The 18,819-nt window shown below is 43.7% G+C and overlaps 1 protein-coding gene across 1 annotated transcript in view; it reads right to left on the bottom strand.

Annotated features, from left to right (window-relative positions):
- LOC144259197 (ovostatin-like) overlaps nt 1-18,381 on the bottom strand; it is a 50,843-nt gene extending 32,462 nt beyond the window's left edge. The window contains 8 exon segments of the mRNA XM_077807381.1: nt 215-329; nt 3,244-3,328; nt 4,647-4,815; nt 11,606-11,626; nt 12,128-12,180; nt 14,518-14,674; nt 15,964-16,147; nt 18,119-18,381. Coding sequence (XP_077663507.1) covers nt 215-329; nt 3,244-3,328; nt 4,647-4,815; nt 11,606-11,626; nt 12,128-12,180; nt 14,518-14,674; nt 15,964-16,147; nt 18,119-18,381 — 1,047 coding nt within the window.
- Between the last annotated feature and the right edge of the window lie 438 nt (nt 18,382-18,819).

The following is an 18,819-nucleotide window of genomic DNA, read 5'->3' as shown; positions in this document are numbered from 1 at the left end:
ATTCATCCACTGTGTATTAAAAAAAACCTTTCCATCCAACCCTCCAACCATGCCAATGAGATATTGGGGAAAACTTGCCTTCCTCTGACAGCGCCTCTAGTCCCATCCCAAGAAATAGGAAAGGGAGCCAATAAAGCCTCCAGGCACCATGTAATGTCCTGGATGATAACATTTGTAAGAAAAGAAGGGCAAGCAGTGCAGGCCCCTATCATACTTGTCCAGTAACAGCTTCGCAGAATCCTTTGGGGGTCTCGTTACACTTGTCGTTATAGTGTTTCCTGCACACACTGAGCTGGACTCTTCCCTGCACAGGCTGGCCATAGGTGTAGCTAGAGGAGGAGGAAACACAAAAATGAATCAGCTCACAAGATCACAGTTGCCAGGGCTGTCAGGAAATCAGTATAGGCTGTAACAGATTATGGACTAAAAGCTAAAATCCAGATAAGGCTAGTTCTGCTGGACAGGCTTCAGACATCTTTCCCTCCTCATTCCCTGCTTCTCATGGAAATTGTTGCCTTACACAGGACTAGGGTTGCCAATTTTCTAATTGCACAAAACCGAATACCCCTGCCTCTCGCTGCCCTGCCCCTTATCTGAGGCCCCGCCCACACTCACTCCATCCGTCCTCCCTCCGTCACTTGCTCTCCCCTACCCTCACTCACTTCCACTGGGCTGGGGCAGGGGGTTGGGGTGTGGGATGGGGTGAGGGCTCCAGGGTGGGGCTAGAAATGAGGGGTTCAGGGTGAAGTAGGGGGTGGCCAGGTGGCTCTGTGTGCTGCCTGTGCCTGCAGGCACTACCCCCCGCAGCTCCCATTGGCCAGGGTTCCCAGACAATGGGAGCTGCAGGGGCGGCACTCAGGGCGGTGCAGCGAGCAGAGCTTCCCTGATCACCCCTGCACATGCTGGCTGCTTCTGGGAGCTGCGCAGAGCCAGGGCAGGCAGGAAGCCTGCCGTAGCCCCACTGCACTGCTGACCAGACTTTGACAGACCAGTCAGTGGTGCTGACTGGAGCCACCAGGGTCCCTTTTCGACCAGGCATTCCGGTCGAAAACCGGAGGCCTGGCAACCCTACACAGGACAAGATATGTCCCATGAAGGTGCCTATTAAGCCCTATTACACAGGGTTGCATGACACTTTTCCCTTGGCCCTGCAAGTGATGAAATGGGAATTTTCTGTAATACCTTATTATTAATCCCATGTGTGCCATAGTTTCCCCCTGTACATGGCCTTGCTACCCAGTGAGGGCTAAACGGTTAAATCTATTCTTGTAGCAGTGCATGAAACATGAGGTGCATGTCACTTAGCCATCTGGTATGAACCGTATGGGTCATTAAAGGACTGGCAGAGACTGACCCATATCAATGGGAAATCGGAGAAGACAATGGAAACCTCCAGAACACTTCAATCTCCCTGGACACTCATTAACAGACTTAAAAGTGGTAATTCTTCAACAAAAAAACTTCAAAAACAGACTTCAAAGAGAAACTGCAGAACTGGAATTAATTTGCAAACTGGACGCCATCAAATTAGGCCTGAATAAAGACTGGGAGTAGAAGGAGTCATTACAAAAAGTAATTTTCCCTCTGCTGATACTCACACCTTCTTGTCAACTATTGGAAATGGGCCACCTTGATTGCATTGGCCTCGTTAGCACTACAAAAGTAATTTTCCCTCTCTTGATATTCACCCCTTCTTGTCAACTGTTGAGAATAGGCCACTTCCACCTTAACTGAATTGGCCTCATTAGCACTGACCCCCCACTTGGTAAGGCAACTCCCATCTTTTCATGTGCTGTAATATTTATACTGCTTACTGTATTTTTCACTCCATGCATCTGATGAAGTGGGTTTAGCCCATGAAAGCTTATGCCCCCCAAAATTTGTAAGTCTCTAAGGTGCCACAAGGACTCCTCATTGTTTTTGCTGATACAGACTAACATGGCTACCCCTCCAGAACATCAACACCTAGCAATCAAAGAACAAGAGGAAAGAGGTTCCCCCTCCACTCCCCCACCCCCGCCCAACATCTCGCAGCAGGGAAGCTGAGCAGAGGCCAGCTTGCCAGCTCCAGAACAAAGGACTGAGAGGTGACAGGCAGGGGATAAAGACTTGATTTTGGGGAGAGGCTGGGCTGCTCTCACCTGGGAAAGGCACAGAAAGCCAAAGCCAGAAATGGATTCCACAGCAGCTTGGCTAGCTAACTGACTGGCTTGGCCAGACGGACTATGTCTTAGGCTATGTCTGCACTAGCACTTTTGTTGGTAAAACCTATGTCACGCAGGGGTGTGAAAAACACACCTATAAGTGATATAAGTTTTACCAACATAAGCACCGGTGTGGACAGCACTACATCAGCAGGAGACACTCTCCTGCCAACATAGCTATCACCGCTCGTTGGGAGTGGTTTAATTATACCGGCGGGAGAGCTCTCTCCATGCTACACGGGAGATCGTACAGCAGCGCAGCTGCATTGGTCCAGCTGTGTTGCTGTAAGGTTTTTAGTGTAGATATAGCCTGAGCTTTCATTTCTTTGTACCAACATAAAGAATTCTGATACTCTGTCCCAGTTGCCTAATAAAACCTACTCTGTGTTGAAAAGGCTGTCTGCTGTCACTGCAGATACTTGCTGAGGTGCACTGGTCTTTGGAGCGTATAGATCTCTGACTAGGAGTCTGTCTCAGTTGGACTCTTTGGGCAGAGCTCATGGTGTGAAGCAGGAGTGCTGGCGCCCAGAGGCTCAGTCTCGGAGGTGGTGAGGCGGCAGGGCCTCTCCTGAAGGAAGAGTGCACGCTGAAGGGGTTCCTCCAAGAGACTGTTTAAAAATGGGGTGTAGCACAGATCCTGTGGATCTGTGACAGTGAAGTACACAGGGACCTTAATGCTAGACATCCTAATTTATTAACCTATGTACCTCTCCTACCCTCTTTCTTTCCTTTTTCTCCCCTTCCTATGTCTCTATAGTGATAAAAAAACAATACCTAGTATGTATATATTGTTTTGTGTCTTCAAACTACTGGGCAAACATCCTCACAGCCCCAGCTGCATAATGCATGTGAATATTATGATCATGTTACAGAGATTGAAAGTCAGATGCAGGGGTTAAGTGGCTTGCTGTAGGTCACAAAGTGAATCATTAGCAGGGTCAGGATTAGAATTCAAGAGTTCCTGTCTCCCAGTCTTGTGCTCCACCCACAAGACATTGCTGCTTGTCTGAATTTACACTCTTTCCCGCTTGATACTCACACAGCACAAACATTCACTTTGAATTCTTGATCCAAGAAAGAGATCCTCTTTGGTGCGTTGATCGTCACTTCAAACTTTGGCAACACTGCAAATGCGAGGTAAATATCATTGCTAAGTGACATCTTAGGTGTGAGGGGGAAGAAGAAACAGAGAAACCTAACTGCATCAGCATTTGAGGGGTATGAACACCAAAGAGAGAGATTAATTGTTTAGAGGGATACAGACAGGTATAACTAAGAGTAAGGGAATGATGTTTTTAGAAAAGGAAAATTTAGGTTTAATAGTGTGAAAATTCTTCTTTACAAGGAGCTGTATTATTATAATACTCATACAGCATATTCATCTATAGATCTCCAAGCACTTAACAAAGGAGGTCAGTGTCACAATCCTCATTTTACAGGTATGGAAACTGAGGCACAGAAAGATTAAAGTGACTTGCCCAAGGTCACCCAGCAGGACAGTGGCAGACCTGAGAATAGAACCAACATTTCCTGGTTTCCAGGGCAGTGCTGATCCACTAGCCTGCACTACTCCATTAGGAAGGTTAGGAGTATAGTGTCCCAAGGGAAGTGGACATCTCAGTTGGTTGGAAACAGGGTTTTCTGAAGGAGAGGGTGGGAAAGGAGCTTTCCCTGCTAACACAGGAAGCTTGAGATTGTCAAAGTCCTACCCAACGATCTCACAGGAGACAGGTGAAAGTCCCAGTGACAAGATGAGGGATGACAAATTCATAAGAAGAAAACAAATCAAGGGAGTTGTTCCATATGTAAAATGATAGATACTAGACAGATCATCAGGCATTGGTAGCTTTTATTTTTCTATCTGCCCATAGTATCCTTCCACACTGTTTACTCTGCAGTCCACCACAGCTGCCAGATATCATTCTATTAAATAATAATAATATAATATATTCTATTGAATAATAGCTTTAGACTTCTAGAGCACAGTATATGCCTTACACGCAATATCAATCTCACCCGGTCATATGAGGTTTAACTTAATATTATTTCCCATTTTACAGATGAAGAAACTGGGGCACAAAGAGGTGACATGACTTGACCAAAGTTACACAGCAACTTAGTGACAAAGCCAGAAAAAGAACCCAGACTTCTGACTCCCGGCCTTCTGCTCTGATCAGTAGGCCACATTCCTTAGTATCTATCATGATACCCACTATTTATCCATCTCTCCATTGGCCTCAGTCTCTCCTCCCTGCTTCCATGCCTTGGCTTACCTGTCTTAACCAGTGAGTTCAATAAGAAAAATCATGTTATACAGTGTATAAGGTCTGCACGTCCTCATGCCTGTGTTAGACAAACAGCCCGTCACAGACACAGGCTGTGGGACTTGGCCATATAAGACATAATTAACTAATGCAGATTAGATCTACTGCAGGTGCTTACCATATTCCTCCACAGTGAACCAATGATACGTTTTGTCACCTGACGTCTTCTCAACGATGATGTCATAACTCCCCAGGATTGGCTCTTGGATTAACGGGAATGAGAGCTGGACAATGGCATTATCGGATGTTACATCCAGCCACTGAAAGATCCGATTGCCCTGGGGATCCTAGTAGGTGTGGGGAGATAAATACAGATGCTTTTATCATCTTCTTCAAGGCCCTCCCACTTTTTTTCTTCCTTCCTTTACATTTCATAGATTCACAGATTCCAAGGCTGGAAGGGACCATTGTAATCATCTAGTCTGAGCTCCTGTATAACGCAGGACATAGAACTTACCCAAAATTCTCCCCAGAGCAGATCTTTTACAAAAACATCAAATCCTGATTTTAAAATTGCCAGTGATGGAGAATCTGCCATGGTCCTTGGTAAGTTGACCAAACAATTAATTACTCACATGGTTAAAAATTTACACGTTATTTACAGTCTGAATTTATCTAGCTTCAGCTTCCAGCCATTGGATCATGTTATACCTTTTGTCTGCTAGATTGAAGAGCCCATTATTAAATATTTGTTCCCTGTGTTGATGAAGTGAGCTGTAGCTCACGAAAGCTCATGCTCAAATAAATTGGTTAGTCTCTAAGGTGCCACAAGTACTCCTTTTCTTTTTGCGAATACAGACTAACACGGCTGTTACTCTGAAACCTATTTATAGACTGTAATCAACTCACCTCTGAACCTTCTCTTTGTTAAGATGAATAGGTTGAGCTCCTTGAATCTAACACTAAAAGACAGGATTTCTAATCCTCTAATCATTCTAGATGCTCTTCTTTGAACTTTCTCCAGTTGCTAACCTCCTTCCCCAAATTGTGGGCACCAGAACTGAACAGAGTATTCCAGCGGTGGTCATACCAGTGCCAAATACAGAGATAAAATAATCTCTCTACTCCTATGGGGATTCCTCTGTTTATGCGTCCTTGGATTGCATTAGCTCTACTGCCACAGCATCACACTGGAAACTCATGTTCAGCTGATTATCCACCACGATCCCCAAATCTTTATCAGAGTCATTGCTTCCCAGGACAGAGTCCCCTGTCCTGTAAGTATGACCTACATTCTTTGATCCTAGACATATATATTTAACTTTAGCTGTATTAAAACACATATTGTTTGCTTGTGCCCAGTTTATCAAGTGATCATGATTGCTCCAATTCAGTGACCTGTAATCTTCATTATTTACCACTCCCCCAATTTTTGCGTCATTTGCAAACTTTATCAGTGATGATATTATGCTGTCTTCCATGTCATTGGAATCATACCTGCTAGATGTCGATTCCCTATTTACAATTACATTTTGAGACCTATCAGTTAGCCAGTTTTTAATGCATTTAATGTGTGCCATGTTAGTTTTGTTTTGCTCTAGTTTTATAATCAAAATAGTATGTGGTACCAAGTCAAACAACTTAAAGAATTCTAAGTATATTACATCAACAGTATTACCTTTAAAAGAAAAGGAGTACTTGTGGCACCTTAGAGACTAACGAATTTATTTGAGCATGAGCTTTCGTGAGCTACAGCTCACTTCATCAGATGCATACCGTGGAAACTGCAGCAGACTTTATATATACACAGAGAATATGAAACAATACCTCCTCCCACCCCACTGTCCTGCTGGTAATAGCTTATCTAAAAGCCATTTCCAGCACAAATCCAGGTTTTCTCACCCTCCACCCCCCCACACAAATTCATTCTCCTGCTGGTGATAGCCCATCCAAAGTGACAACTCTTTACACAATGTGCATGATAATGAAGTTAGGCCATTTCCTGCACAAATCCAGGTTCTCTCACTCCCTCACCCCCCTCCAAAAACCCACCCCCATACACACACAAACTCACTCTCCTGCTGGTAATAGCTCATCCAAACTGGCCACTCTCCAAGTTTAAATCCAAGTTAAACCAGAACATCGGGGGGGGGGGTAGGAAAAAACAAGAGGAAATAGGCTACCTTGCATAATGACTTAGCCACTCCCAGTCTCTATTTAAGCCTAAATTAATAGTATCCAATTTGCAAATGAATTCCAATTCAGCAGTTTCTCGCTGGAGTCTGGATTTGAAGTTTTTTTGTTTTAAGATAGCGACCTTCATGTCTGTGATTGTGTGACCAGAGAGATTGAAGTGTTCTCCGACTGGTTTATGAATGTTATAATTCTTGACATCTGATTTGTGTCCATTTATTCTTTTACGTAGAGACTGTCCAGTTTGACCAATGTACATGGCAGAGGGGCATTGCTGGCACATGATGGCATAAATCACATTGGTGGATGTGCAGGTGAACGAGCCTCTGATAGTGTGGCTGATGTTATTAGGCCCTGTGATGGTGTCCCCTGAATAGATATGTGGGCACAATTGGCAACGGGCTTTGTTGCAAGGATAAGTTCCTGGGTTAGTGGTTCTGTTGTGTGGTATGTGGTTGTTGGTGAGTATTTGCTTCAGGTTGCGGGGCTGTCTGTAGGCAAGGACTGGCCTGTCTCCCAAGATTTGTGAGAGTGTTGGGTCATCCTTTAGGATAGGTTGTAGATCCTTAATAATGCGTTGGAGGGGTTTTAGTTGGGGGCTGAAGGTGACGGCTAGTGGCGTGACAATGTATACCTTCAGATCAGCGGCACTGCTATGGGTACCCGCATGGCCCCACAGTATGCCAACATTTTTATGGCTGATTTAGAACAACGCTTCCTCAGCTCTCGTCCCCTAAAGCCCCTACTCTACTTGCGCTATATTGATGACATCTTCATCATCTGGACCCATGGAAAAGAAGCCCTTGAGGAATTCCACCATGATTTCAACAATTTCCATCCCACCACCAACCTCAGCCTGGTCCAGTCCACACAAGAGATACACTTCCTGGACACTACAGTGCTAATAAACAATGGTCACATAAACACCACCCTATACCGGAAACCTACTGACCGCTATTCCTACCTGCATGCCTCCAGCTTTCACCCTGACCACGCCACACAATCCATCGTCTACAGCCAAGCTCTGCGATACAACCGCATTTGCTCCAACCCCTCAGACAGAGACAAACACCTACAAGATCTCTGTCAAGCTTTCTTACAACTACAATACCCACCTGCGGAAGTAAAGAAACAGATTGATAGAGCCAGAAGAGTTCCCAGAAGTTACCTACTACAGGACAGGCCTAACAAAGAAAATAACAGAACGCCACTAGCCGTCACCTTCAGCCCCCAACTAAAACCCCTCCAACGCATTATTAAGGATCTACAACCTATCCTAAAGGATGACCCAACACTCTCACAAATCTTGGGAGACAGGCCAGTCCTTGCCTACAGACAGCCCCGCAACCTGAAGCAAATACTCACCAACAACCACATACCACACAACAGAACCACTAACCCAGGAACTTATCCTTGCAACAAAGCCCGTTGCCAATTGTGCCCACATATCTATTCAGGGGACACCATCACAGGGCCTAATAACATCAGCCACACTATCAGAGGCTCGTTCACCTGCACATCCACCAATGTGATTTATGCCATCATGTGCCAGCAATGCCCCTCTGCCATGTACATTGGTCAAACTGGACAGTCTCTACGTAAAAGAATAAATGGACACAAATCAGATGTCAAGAATTATAACATTCATAAACCAGTCGGAGAACACTTCAATCTCTCTGGTCACGCAATCACAGACATGAAGGTCGCTATCTTAAAACAAAAAAACTTCAAATCCAGACTCCAGCGAGAAACTGCTGAATTGGAATTCATTTGCAAATTGGATACTATTAATTTAGGCTTAAATAGAGACTGGGAGTGGCTAAGTCATTATGCAAGGTAGCCTATTTCCTCTTGTTTTTTCCTACCCCCCCCCCCCCCCGATGTTCTGGTTTAACTTGGATTTAAACTTGGAGAGTGGCCAGTTTGGATGAGCTATTACCAGCAGGAGAGTGAGTTTGTGTGTGTATGGGGGTGGGTTTTTGGAGGGGGGTGAGGGAGTGAGAGAACCTGGATTTGTGCAGGAAATGGCCTAACTTCATTATCATGCACATTGTGTAAAGAGTTGTCACTTTGGATGGGCTATCACCAGCAGGAGAATGAATTTGTGTGGGGGGGTGGAGGGTGAGAAAACCTGGATTTGTGCTGGAAATGGCTTTTAGATAAGCTATTACCAGCAGGACAGTGGGGTGGGAGGAGGTATTGTTTCATATTCTCTGTGTATATATAAAGTCTGCTGCAGTTTCCACGGTATGCATCTGATGAAGTGAGCTGTAGCTCACGAAAGCTCATGCTCAAATAAATTCGTTAGTCTCTAAGGTGCCACAAGTACTCCTTTTCTTTTTGCGAATACAGACTAACACGGCTGTTACTCTGAAACCTGTCAGTATTACCTTTATAAACCAAACTTTTAATCTCATCAAAAAATATCAAGTTAGTTTGACAGAATCTATAATCCATAAACCCATGTTGATTTGCATTAATTTTACTAACCTCCTTGAATTGTTTCTTAATTGAATCCCTTAACAGCAAGGATTCAATTAATCCCTAACATAATCTTGTTTGGGATTGATGTCAGCCTGACAGGCCTATAATAATCCAGGTTGTCCTTTTTACCCTTTGTAAAAATTGGAACATTAGCTTTCTTCCAGTCTTCTGGAACTTCACCAGTGCTCCAAGACATTAACAGTCCAGCAAGATCCTCAGCCAGTTCTTTTAAAACTCTTCAATACAAGTTATCTGGACCTGCTGATTTAAAAATGTCTAACTTTATAGCTTCTGCTTAACATCCTCAAGAAATATTAGTCGAATGGAAAAAGTGGTGTCATACAATGAGACTTGTATCATCTCTTTTTTCCCCAAATATGGAACAGAAATATTTATTGAACATTTCCACCTTTTCTGCATTATTATTGATAATTATAGCATTTCCATCTAGTAATGGACCAATACGATTGTGAGGATTCTTTTTGTGCCCAATATATTTTAAAAATTCCTTCTTATTGTCCTTTACTCTGTTGGCCATTTCTCTTTTCTAAATCAGGTCAGCTTTTTAACCAGCATGATCTTCTTCTTCAATTGTGGATTTTGGGGCATCTAGTAAGGTGTTAAATTATTCCCACTTATCATTCACATTTTTCTATTAAATACTTTCTCCCAAATTATGATTTGGTTCATAATTGTTTTCAGTTTTGTGAAATTGGCCCTATTAAAGCACTAAGTATACCTATTTCTGGTCTAGACTTTATTCTGCTTGCACATTATAAATTGGATCAAATCATAATTACTTGTATCTAAGCTACCTTTTTTTTTGTTCTATGATCCGTTCCTCATTATCTGTTAGCATGGGGGATTTTTTTTATTACACTTCGTCCTATCTGGGGTGTGGGGGATGGTTTAACATATAGGATGTGACTAAGGACTCAGTCTTATAGATGCTGAGTGCTCTGAACCCCTGTTGCTTCCTAGATTGAGACTGTGTGTGGACTAAACTACCCTCAGATTAGGCTACACTGGATATCGGATACACAAACTGCCAATCTACATGAAACAACACAGGACTGGGACTCAGAAGATCTGGATTTTATTCCCAGCCCTGCCACTGGCATGCTGGGTGGCCTTGTGCAATCACTTCACTGCTCAGTGCCTATCTGTACAATGGGGATATTAACACAGACCTCCTCTGTAAAGTACTTTGAAATACACAGGTGAAAAGCACTGTATAAGAGCTATGTATTATCTGCATTTGCCCTTTCTAGGACATGATCTTACAGGGAAAGACAACTCCTATACATACATGGTAAGCTTGGGAGTGATGTCATCACATCAGCCAGTCTGCTGTAGTCTGACTGAGGTAAATTTAAACTGGATTCTTTATTCAAGCCCCCTCACAACTACCATGTGTTATGCTCCTTAGTTCTGTGGACTCCTTCCCTGTGGCTCCCTCTAGTGTTTGAAAGTCACTTGGCATTTACTCAACCCTGCTCTAGTCCACTGCCATTAGAGTCAATATAACTTAGATGCTAACATCGCTCTGGGAAATCCCTTTTTGAGGAGCGGTACTCCTGGCTGTGAAAGCACAGAAAACGACACCCATCCTAACGGTCAGTGAGGAGAGGTGGGGACATAGGTGTTGGATTTAAATGCTGTAGTTTACAATAAGTATCTATGTTTTAAAAATAAATAATACATGGGGTTTTGCTATTGTAGTTTACACTCTTCACCAAAAATCTTTAAGAATGATCTAGCCCTCTGTTGTTATTTCCTATATAACATAACAGAGTGTGTGGAACAATATATTCATTATTATTATTATTATTATAATATTTTGTACTCCTAGAGCACCATCCGTCTGGGGATCTCAAAATGCCTTACAACACTAATGAAGTTTAGTCTCAAAATAACCCCAGGAGACAATTATTATTGTCCCTACTTTACAGATGGGAATACTGAGCCACCGGTGTTCAGTCCAAGGTTACAAATAGAGTCTGTGGCAGAGGTGGGAAAAGAATCTAGATTTCCTGACTCACAGTCATCTCCTATAACCAGGGCTCCTCCCTATAATAGTGAGGAAGCTGATGCACAATCATATAAATGAAAAACCCTGCTCCTTTCTTTGTTTCTAATCAGATTGTCTTGTATAAAAGAAAACCATAGAGGGGCCTAGCTTATTCAGGAAGCATTGTGTACATGGTAAGTACTCATGCACCTATGGAGGGGGATTGGTTTTTCTTCCCTTCCTGGGACCCTTTATTGACAATTTCTTGCAATGCTCAGTGCCTGACACTCATTCTCAACACATTCTGCAAGGGTTCCATCTGCACTGGGGATCATGGGAGTATTTGCTTTCAGGGTGACAATTTCTCAAGCAAACACTCCGATTCTGGAAGCTGAGAGAACTCTGTCCTTCGAAATAAGTCATGGTTTATAGTACGATGCACCTCTTACCTGAAGGAAGATCAGGGGATACTGAAAAAGATAAAGGGCAAAAAAAAAAAACAGTTAGAATTCAAGGAAATTAGTTACTGATTTAGAAATAAACTGGACGATAAGGCAAGACTCTGGCTGCTCGTTTTCTGGGTGTACAAGTTTGGAGAAAAGGCACAAGGTTTTCATTCAGGCCTATCTCAACTTGTGACCAGAAGTTCAGTGGGTTAAGGTTACAACCCTAATGTCACCTGTCTGTGAAGATGACAGTCTAAAATATTTACAGATTTCCACAGTCTCTTGATATGGGGAGTGGTGAGGTGACTCTCCCCTTCAGATCTGCGTTCTCTAGGGATGTCCCAGGCCCTTTCCCCCATACAAAGGTGTGTCAGTGACTAGTGATGTGAATTCAAGGAGTATATTCGCTAGAGAGACATCAGGAGATCTACTCAGCCCGTTTTCCTGATATAAAGGTCAGATAGTGGCTGATTAAGTGAATCTATAACAGGTCCTTGAAAAATATTGACTCCCAGTCACACTCACCATCTCCTGAACAGGTTTGAAACTGTTATCCAAAGAGACAACTCGGAACATCACTGAAAAGAAAGGAGGTGATGGGGAAAGAAAAAAAATGAACAATGTTAGCAGCAGAATACCATTTTCTAATATATGTTTTGAAACTAAGTTTCTTCAGACACATCATTGAAGGAAAGTTTGAAGTGTTAAAGAGAAGCCTTTTGAGTTATTGGAGAAGCAAAAAGTATTTGAATGTTATTTTAGCTGGTGAAAAAAAATCAACTAAAGTATTTCCTCCATGTATCAGCTGGGGTCAAATATATCTAAAAAGTAAACACACATGGTCATATCATCTCTCAGCTTCTACTCCATTATACCAGGGGTAATTTTAGCCCACATATTATTTATTGAACTTCCTGAACTTAAATCTTGGGGCAGTGGAAAGATAAATCTAAAGATAAAATTATTCGAAGTTTGGAAGAAGAGAGAATAATTGACTTTCCCACCCTAAATCAAATGTGGACTATTCAAACTGTTTATCATGCATCATTTTATTTGCTACATGTTTTATTGTCATGTACAACAACAATTAAAACCCTTTCATTTAAATAAAATCACAAATTAACTGTACTTAGTGTGATGGGGTGTACTCCGCACACTGATTCTGAGAGGGCTAAATTAGGCCAGGCAGGCCCAATCAGCCAATCAAGCAGCAAACAAGGGAGATTCAGGCTGTGTGGAGGGAGCTAATTAGGAGGAAGTTCATCTGTGAGAAAACAGACAAGGCTTCTATAAAGCCTGGGAGTTGATGGCAGAAAGGGCTTCAGGGAAGTAAGCTTCAGTCACACCCTGTGAGAAGGGAGGTGTGCCTGGAGGCTACAGAGGCAGGTAACCTACAGTTAGATCCTGAGAGGAGAGAGCTTGGGAGGGTGGCAAACCCAGAGGGGGTGGAAGCCAGACAGGTAGGAAAGGCTCAGGGAAAGAGCCAGCAAGGTCCAGGAGGGAACAGACCTGAGCTGCTGATTAGAGGGTCCCTGAGCTGGAATCCGGAGTACAGCACAGACCTGGGATCCCCTACCAGCCACTGTGGAAGTGGCACTGGCTGGGCAGGGAATGGGAAGACTGCCCAAGCCTGTTGATAAAAAGAGACTTTGATACCCTGGAAAGGGAGAGCCAAGTCACAAAGAGGCAACAGCTGCTCCTGGAGGCAGAGAGAGGCTGCAGACAGAGAGAGAAGAGATGAAGTGCAACTGCAGGAAGGGGTATCAGCTGTGCAGAGCTAATCCCCAGAATGGCCAGGAGGAGGCGCCATCCTGTGGTGAGTAGAACACTGCTTGGCAGTTAATCATGCTTGGATATTTCAAATATGGCTGAACGAGGTTATTCCAAACTAACAAAACAAACGTTGCTTGTATTAAGAAGCACCACAGGTTTCTGCTCCAAAGGTATTTTCCAGAAAATATGAAGCATCCGAAAAGAGGGGAGCGACTTCATCACCATGAGAATAGCCCAGGTAGAAATGTAGAAGGACTGGCAGGGCCCTCTCTATCTATCTTAGGAACTTATATGGCCCCAATCACCATAGTAGTAGAGCACCTTACAATCTTTAATGTATTCATCCTCACAACACCCCTGTGAGATAGGGCAGTGCTGTTATCCCCGTTGATGGGAAACTGAGGCACAGATAGACTGAGTGACTTGCCCAAGGTCACACAGGAGGTCTGTTGTAGGGCAGGGAGCTGAACCTGCATGTCACAAATCCAGGACTAGCACTCTAACCAGTAGACCATCCTTCCTCTCCAGCACCAACACAGCTCGGTATCACTGTCCTAAATGAATCAGGAAAAACCTATCCATCACTGCTTGCTGTCTTCAGGTCATGCTCCAAGACTCACCTCTTCATCAGAGCATTCCCCAAAAGAAAAGAGTAGAAGAAAACCCAGTCATGTGTTCAATGATAGAAACCACAGAGTAGGAAGAAGAATTGATTTTCTCTTCTGGACACATCTCATTGTCTTTATTCTTTATTTTTTGTATTGTACACCCTGTAGAAATGATGACTGAATCCGAATCTCAGACTCAGATAAGCATAAACAACAAAAGATCTGGATATTCCTGAAGTGATGGATTTCTGTAAATCCAGAAAGCCATAAGATCTCTCAGAGGAAATTCATTCAATTAGGAACATATAAATGCTATTTATGCATTAAAATTCTATGAATAAGCTACTTTCCCCGCTGTCTTTTGATGATCCGTACCTGGGGCTGCAGCCAGAGACCACCTCAGGGACTGATTATGGACATCCTGCTCCAGTTCTTCTCCTTCTTAGCAATGAGACTCCATCCTAACCTCCCTGCCCCCTGACATCCACACTCCCAGTTCAATAATTAACTCATACCGCCCCCCCCCCCATTCACCTGTCTGTCCAGGTTTGTAAATGGGTTTGTCCGTCTGGATGAAGACAATGCTGTCCACATTCTGAATTGCCACCGACCTTTTCTCTGACAGGTGGACTGTGTGGCCTCTGGCAGAGAAAGTGATGAAAGCCAAAGGGTCAGAGGTGGCAAGAGGAGCCTGGGAGGGAACAAAAAAACGAAGACAGAAAGTGTTTTAGGGTCCGTCTATGTGATGGGTTCCCAAGTGAGGGTGATGACCCCTAAGTGAATCATGCTGAGTCTGGTGATAGATTGTCTGTCTGCCAACAAAACAAGTTCTAAGAGTATGTCTACACTGCAGTTGGAGGTGTAATTTCCAGCTCTGGCAAACATACACACACACTAGCTTTGATTGAGCTACTATAATAAAAATAACGTAGCCACAGAAATACTAGCAGTGGGTGACCGAGAATCTCAGCTGGGATTGTACTCAGGCAGCTAGTCCAAGCTGTTGCCTGTGCCATTGCAGCCTCACTGCTGTTTTTTAGTGTGCTAACTCAATCAAAGCTAGTGCGTGTGTGTTTAGTGAAGCTGGAAATCACACCTCCAGCTCTATGTCCCCTTACAGTCTACGCTATAGATTGGCACTAGTTTTATCCCCAGGCTGTGGACTCCACACACAGTTCAAATCCACACAAAGAACAGCTAGCATAAATGTTTCCTAATCTCTCAGGACTACTGTGTATTGACCCTATTGATGTGCAGGGCTGTCAGGCTATTAGCAAGTTCTAAAGTGCTTCTCCTGCTGCATATGGGATCACCTAACTATGGGCTCTTCTGTGGCTTTTGGCCCTGCACTGTAATGAGAAAGGAGACTTCTGTGTTCCAACTGGGTTATGAGCTAGATTGAGTCAAATCCGCCTACACCCTGGGGTGAAAGTAAAATGTCTTTCCCTGACACACTCCCTGATCTCTCTCTCTCTCTCTCTCCCCCCCCCTCCCCACACACTCTAATAGATTTTTTTTCTTCTTCAGACTCGTTTTCTAATCTTTTTTCCTTTCCCTGCAGTCTGTCTTTGCGTACATCTACACTGAGACTGGAGGTATAACTTCCAGCTCTAGCATGCTAAAAATAGCCGTTTAGCTGCAGCTGCATGAACAGCAGGAGGGGCTAGCCACCTGAGTATGTACCTGGGAGTTCAGACAAGATTGTGCTCTGGGCTGCTATACCCTCCTGTGACTTGTGCTGCTGTGGCTACACTTCTATTTTGAGTGTGTTAGCTTGATCAGAACTAGTGTATGTCTCCTTGAGCTGCAATGTACGCCCCCAGCTCCAGTGTAGACATACCTTGTGTCCTGTTTTTCATTTCCCATCCCCATTCTCCTTGAGCCTTTCTCCTCTTGTTCTTCAAGAGTAGGATCCGTTTGGACCACAGGAGGGATGTGTCCCCCTTTGTCTCTCTTTAGTTGAATTAAAATATGAAATACCTTGAACTCTCTGCATTGGAAGAAATTTTTTTCTGTCACAGATTCCTCAAATAGCGTGGTCTTGATGTCATGATAGTTCAAGTGAACATTCAGGGACAGTGGCTCACTGAGGTTGTAGAGCTGTACACACAGGCTCTGCGGAGAGATGCTCTGCAGCACCGAAGGGACCACCAGGACATACTGACTACAGATAAACAAAGCCAAACAGCCAGGTCAGTCAGCAGAAAGGACAGGACGCACAACAAAATACATTTGGAGAAAAATTCAGGGCTTGTCTACACTCGCAATTTACAGCACTGCAACTTCCTCGCTCAGGGGTGTGAAAAAACACACCCTTGAGCGCAGGAAGTCTCCAGCGCTGGTAGCAACGCCCCTCGTGGAGAGGTTTTTTTTTTTTAAAGAGTGCTAGGAGAGCTCTCTCCCAGCGCTCTGACCTGACTACACAAGCCACATTAAAGTGCTGCTGTGGCAGTGCTTTAACGTTGCCAGTGTAGACTAGCTCTAAGTGGCTACTGGGAATCCTGATCAAAAGCTTGTTGAAATCAGTGGAAAGACTCCAGTTTAATGGGCTTTGGATCAGGCCCTACGTGAGCACAGTGTGTTGTCCCTCAAGCTATTCCACTATTAGATGATTCTCCACACCCCCTCACCTCAAACTTGAACTGGAGGGACAAGCTTGAGGGGTGGTATGTATCATACTTATCGGGCCCTCATCACCATAGTATCTGAGCGTCTCATGTTGTCTAATGGATGTATATACCTCTGTGAGGGAAGGAAGTGCTGTTATCCCCATTTTTACAAATGAGGAACTGAATCACAGGGAAGGTAAATTACTTGCCCAAGGTCACACGGGAAATCTGTGGCAGAGCAAGGAAATGAACCCATATCCCCAACTAGTGCCCTAACCACCAGACCATCCCCAGGTAGAGAATTCTGTTTCTGTGGCCTAGTCAGCCATGAGCTTATTTTCTGAGACTATCGACAAAAGTACCAGTTAATGCTAATTGTGGTGGTAGATCTGGGCACATTTCCATCAAGAAAGGAACTGAAATGTCACAACTTATTTGCCATAATACACAGGAAATGCACTTCAGTCTTGGCATGCAACGCTTGATTATTCCAGGAGGAGAGACTACCCAACTCAGCTTTTGTTTCTATCACACTCTATCCTCTTCCCACCCCTCTCACTTTGTTGCTCCCTTTGTCTCCTGCCATTATGCCTCTTTTAAAAATGCTGCCTGTTATGGTTAGAACAGGCTCCCACTCCCAGGGCATCCTCACTCTCACCCTCCAAGCCCCTCCTCTGTTTGGTTAGGCTTCTGCTGCTAGCCTTTCCCCTGCTCCCCTGGTTCTTTCATTAAAATAAAAGTCAGAACTGAGAAACTGGACATGCAACCTAAAATGAATCACATCATATTTTTGTTGTAATCCTGGCCCCACCCTTCCCTCCCACTTCTTTTATTGTTTTCATCTTTAACTGATCTTGCTTGGCTTAGATTGCACAATCCTCAGAGAACAGACCAGGAGTAAAATTTTCAAAAATGCTTAAGTGCTTAGGAGCCCAAGTCCCATGAACATTCATAGGGTGTTATACCCATACGTCCCTCAGGAAAATGAAACTTAGACTCCTAAATCACTGAAGTGATTTTTAAATTTTTACCCCAAGTCTTCTATTTCTGTAAAACCCTGAGCACTGTTATGGTGCTGCATAAGCAACACATGATACCACCAGACTCCAGCACAGCTCTGAGAGGCCCCTACAGTGCCCCTTGCTATTCCAGTCCTACCACTCACCCAGTCTTGCCAATACACCTTACTCCTGACCATCAGCGCTGTCTGCTTATCTAGTCCTAGGCCTCCTCCTCATTTCTGCTGCTGCACCTCAATCCTCATCTGCATTAGTGTCTGTTATTAGTCCTGGATCTCTACTAAACAAATCACATTTCATACCAATTTTGTGAAAATGAGAGAGATTCACTCTACACTGAAACATCCACCAAATTCATTTCAGCCACACCTTTAACTGCAATCTGAACCCAAATTTCCAGAAACAAAAGTCTTAGTGCATCATACAACAATGCCCCCAGTACAAATTAAATGATGGAAAAATAATGCAATATTATATAGTAAAAGCAAATAATATGTGATCTCTTACGGCCCATAAGATTTTGCCGAAGTCAAATGAAAGACAAGAACACTCAGAAAAATCTTTGACCACATTGTCGTCCACGGAGATGAAAAGGGAAAGTTGAAGGTGGAACCTCTCTCACAGAGAGAGCATATCTTCTGGCTTTTTAAATGCCCACGGCTGTTTCCTCCTCCTCACTCATATTCCAATGAAAAGACAAAGAAAAAATTTGCATAGAATAATTTCCCTCTGTCCTGCCTTTCTTCACGCCCTTTCAGGTGTTGCTTCATAAATGCATCTTAGGGGAGTTCCAGTGTTGCCAATTAATTCATTTTTACAGGCCAAGCCACTTCCTGATTCTCTTAATGTCTCACTTGTGCTTGCCTCTCTGATTTTCTCTGCAATAGGGCTTGTCATCAGCTGAAGATTCCTTGATGCTCCAGCTTGTTAACATGTATCATTGCTGAAGTGCTTGTGTGCGCCATCAGGACACAAAGCTCCCACAACACTGCTGTGTCGTAGGCCTGGAATGTTGGATGATAATGATAACATGCACAAAGGGTGTGGTTAAATTCAACAAGGAAGGGGAAGAAAATCCCAAACATCCTTCATTTATTTTTTTTTTTTAAAGAGGTTCAAACACATAAGGATGAAAGAAAGGCAACTCTTCATTTACTTACTTATTAAGGCCCTACAAACTGAGTTTGTAATCGTGGTGTTTCATAGAG

The sequence above is a fragment of the Eretmochelys imbricata genome, chromosome 1, assembly GCF_965152235.1.
Source record: "Eretmochelys imbricata isolate rEreImb1 chromosome 1, rEreImb1.hap1, whole genome shotgun sequence".
NCBI classification, from domain to species: Eukaryota; Metazoa; Chordata; order Testudines; family Cheloniidae; genus Eretmochelys; species Eretmochelys imbricata.
This window is presented reverse-complemented; position numbering and strand designations above follow the sequence as displayed.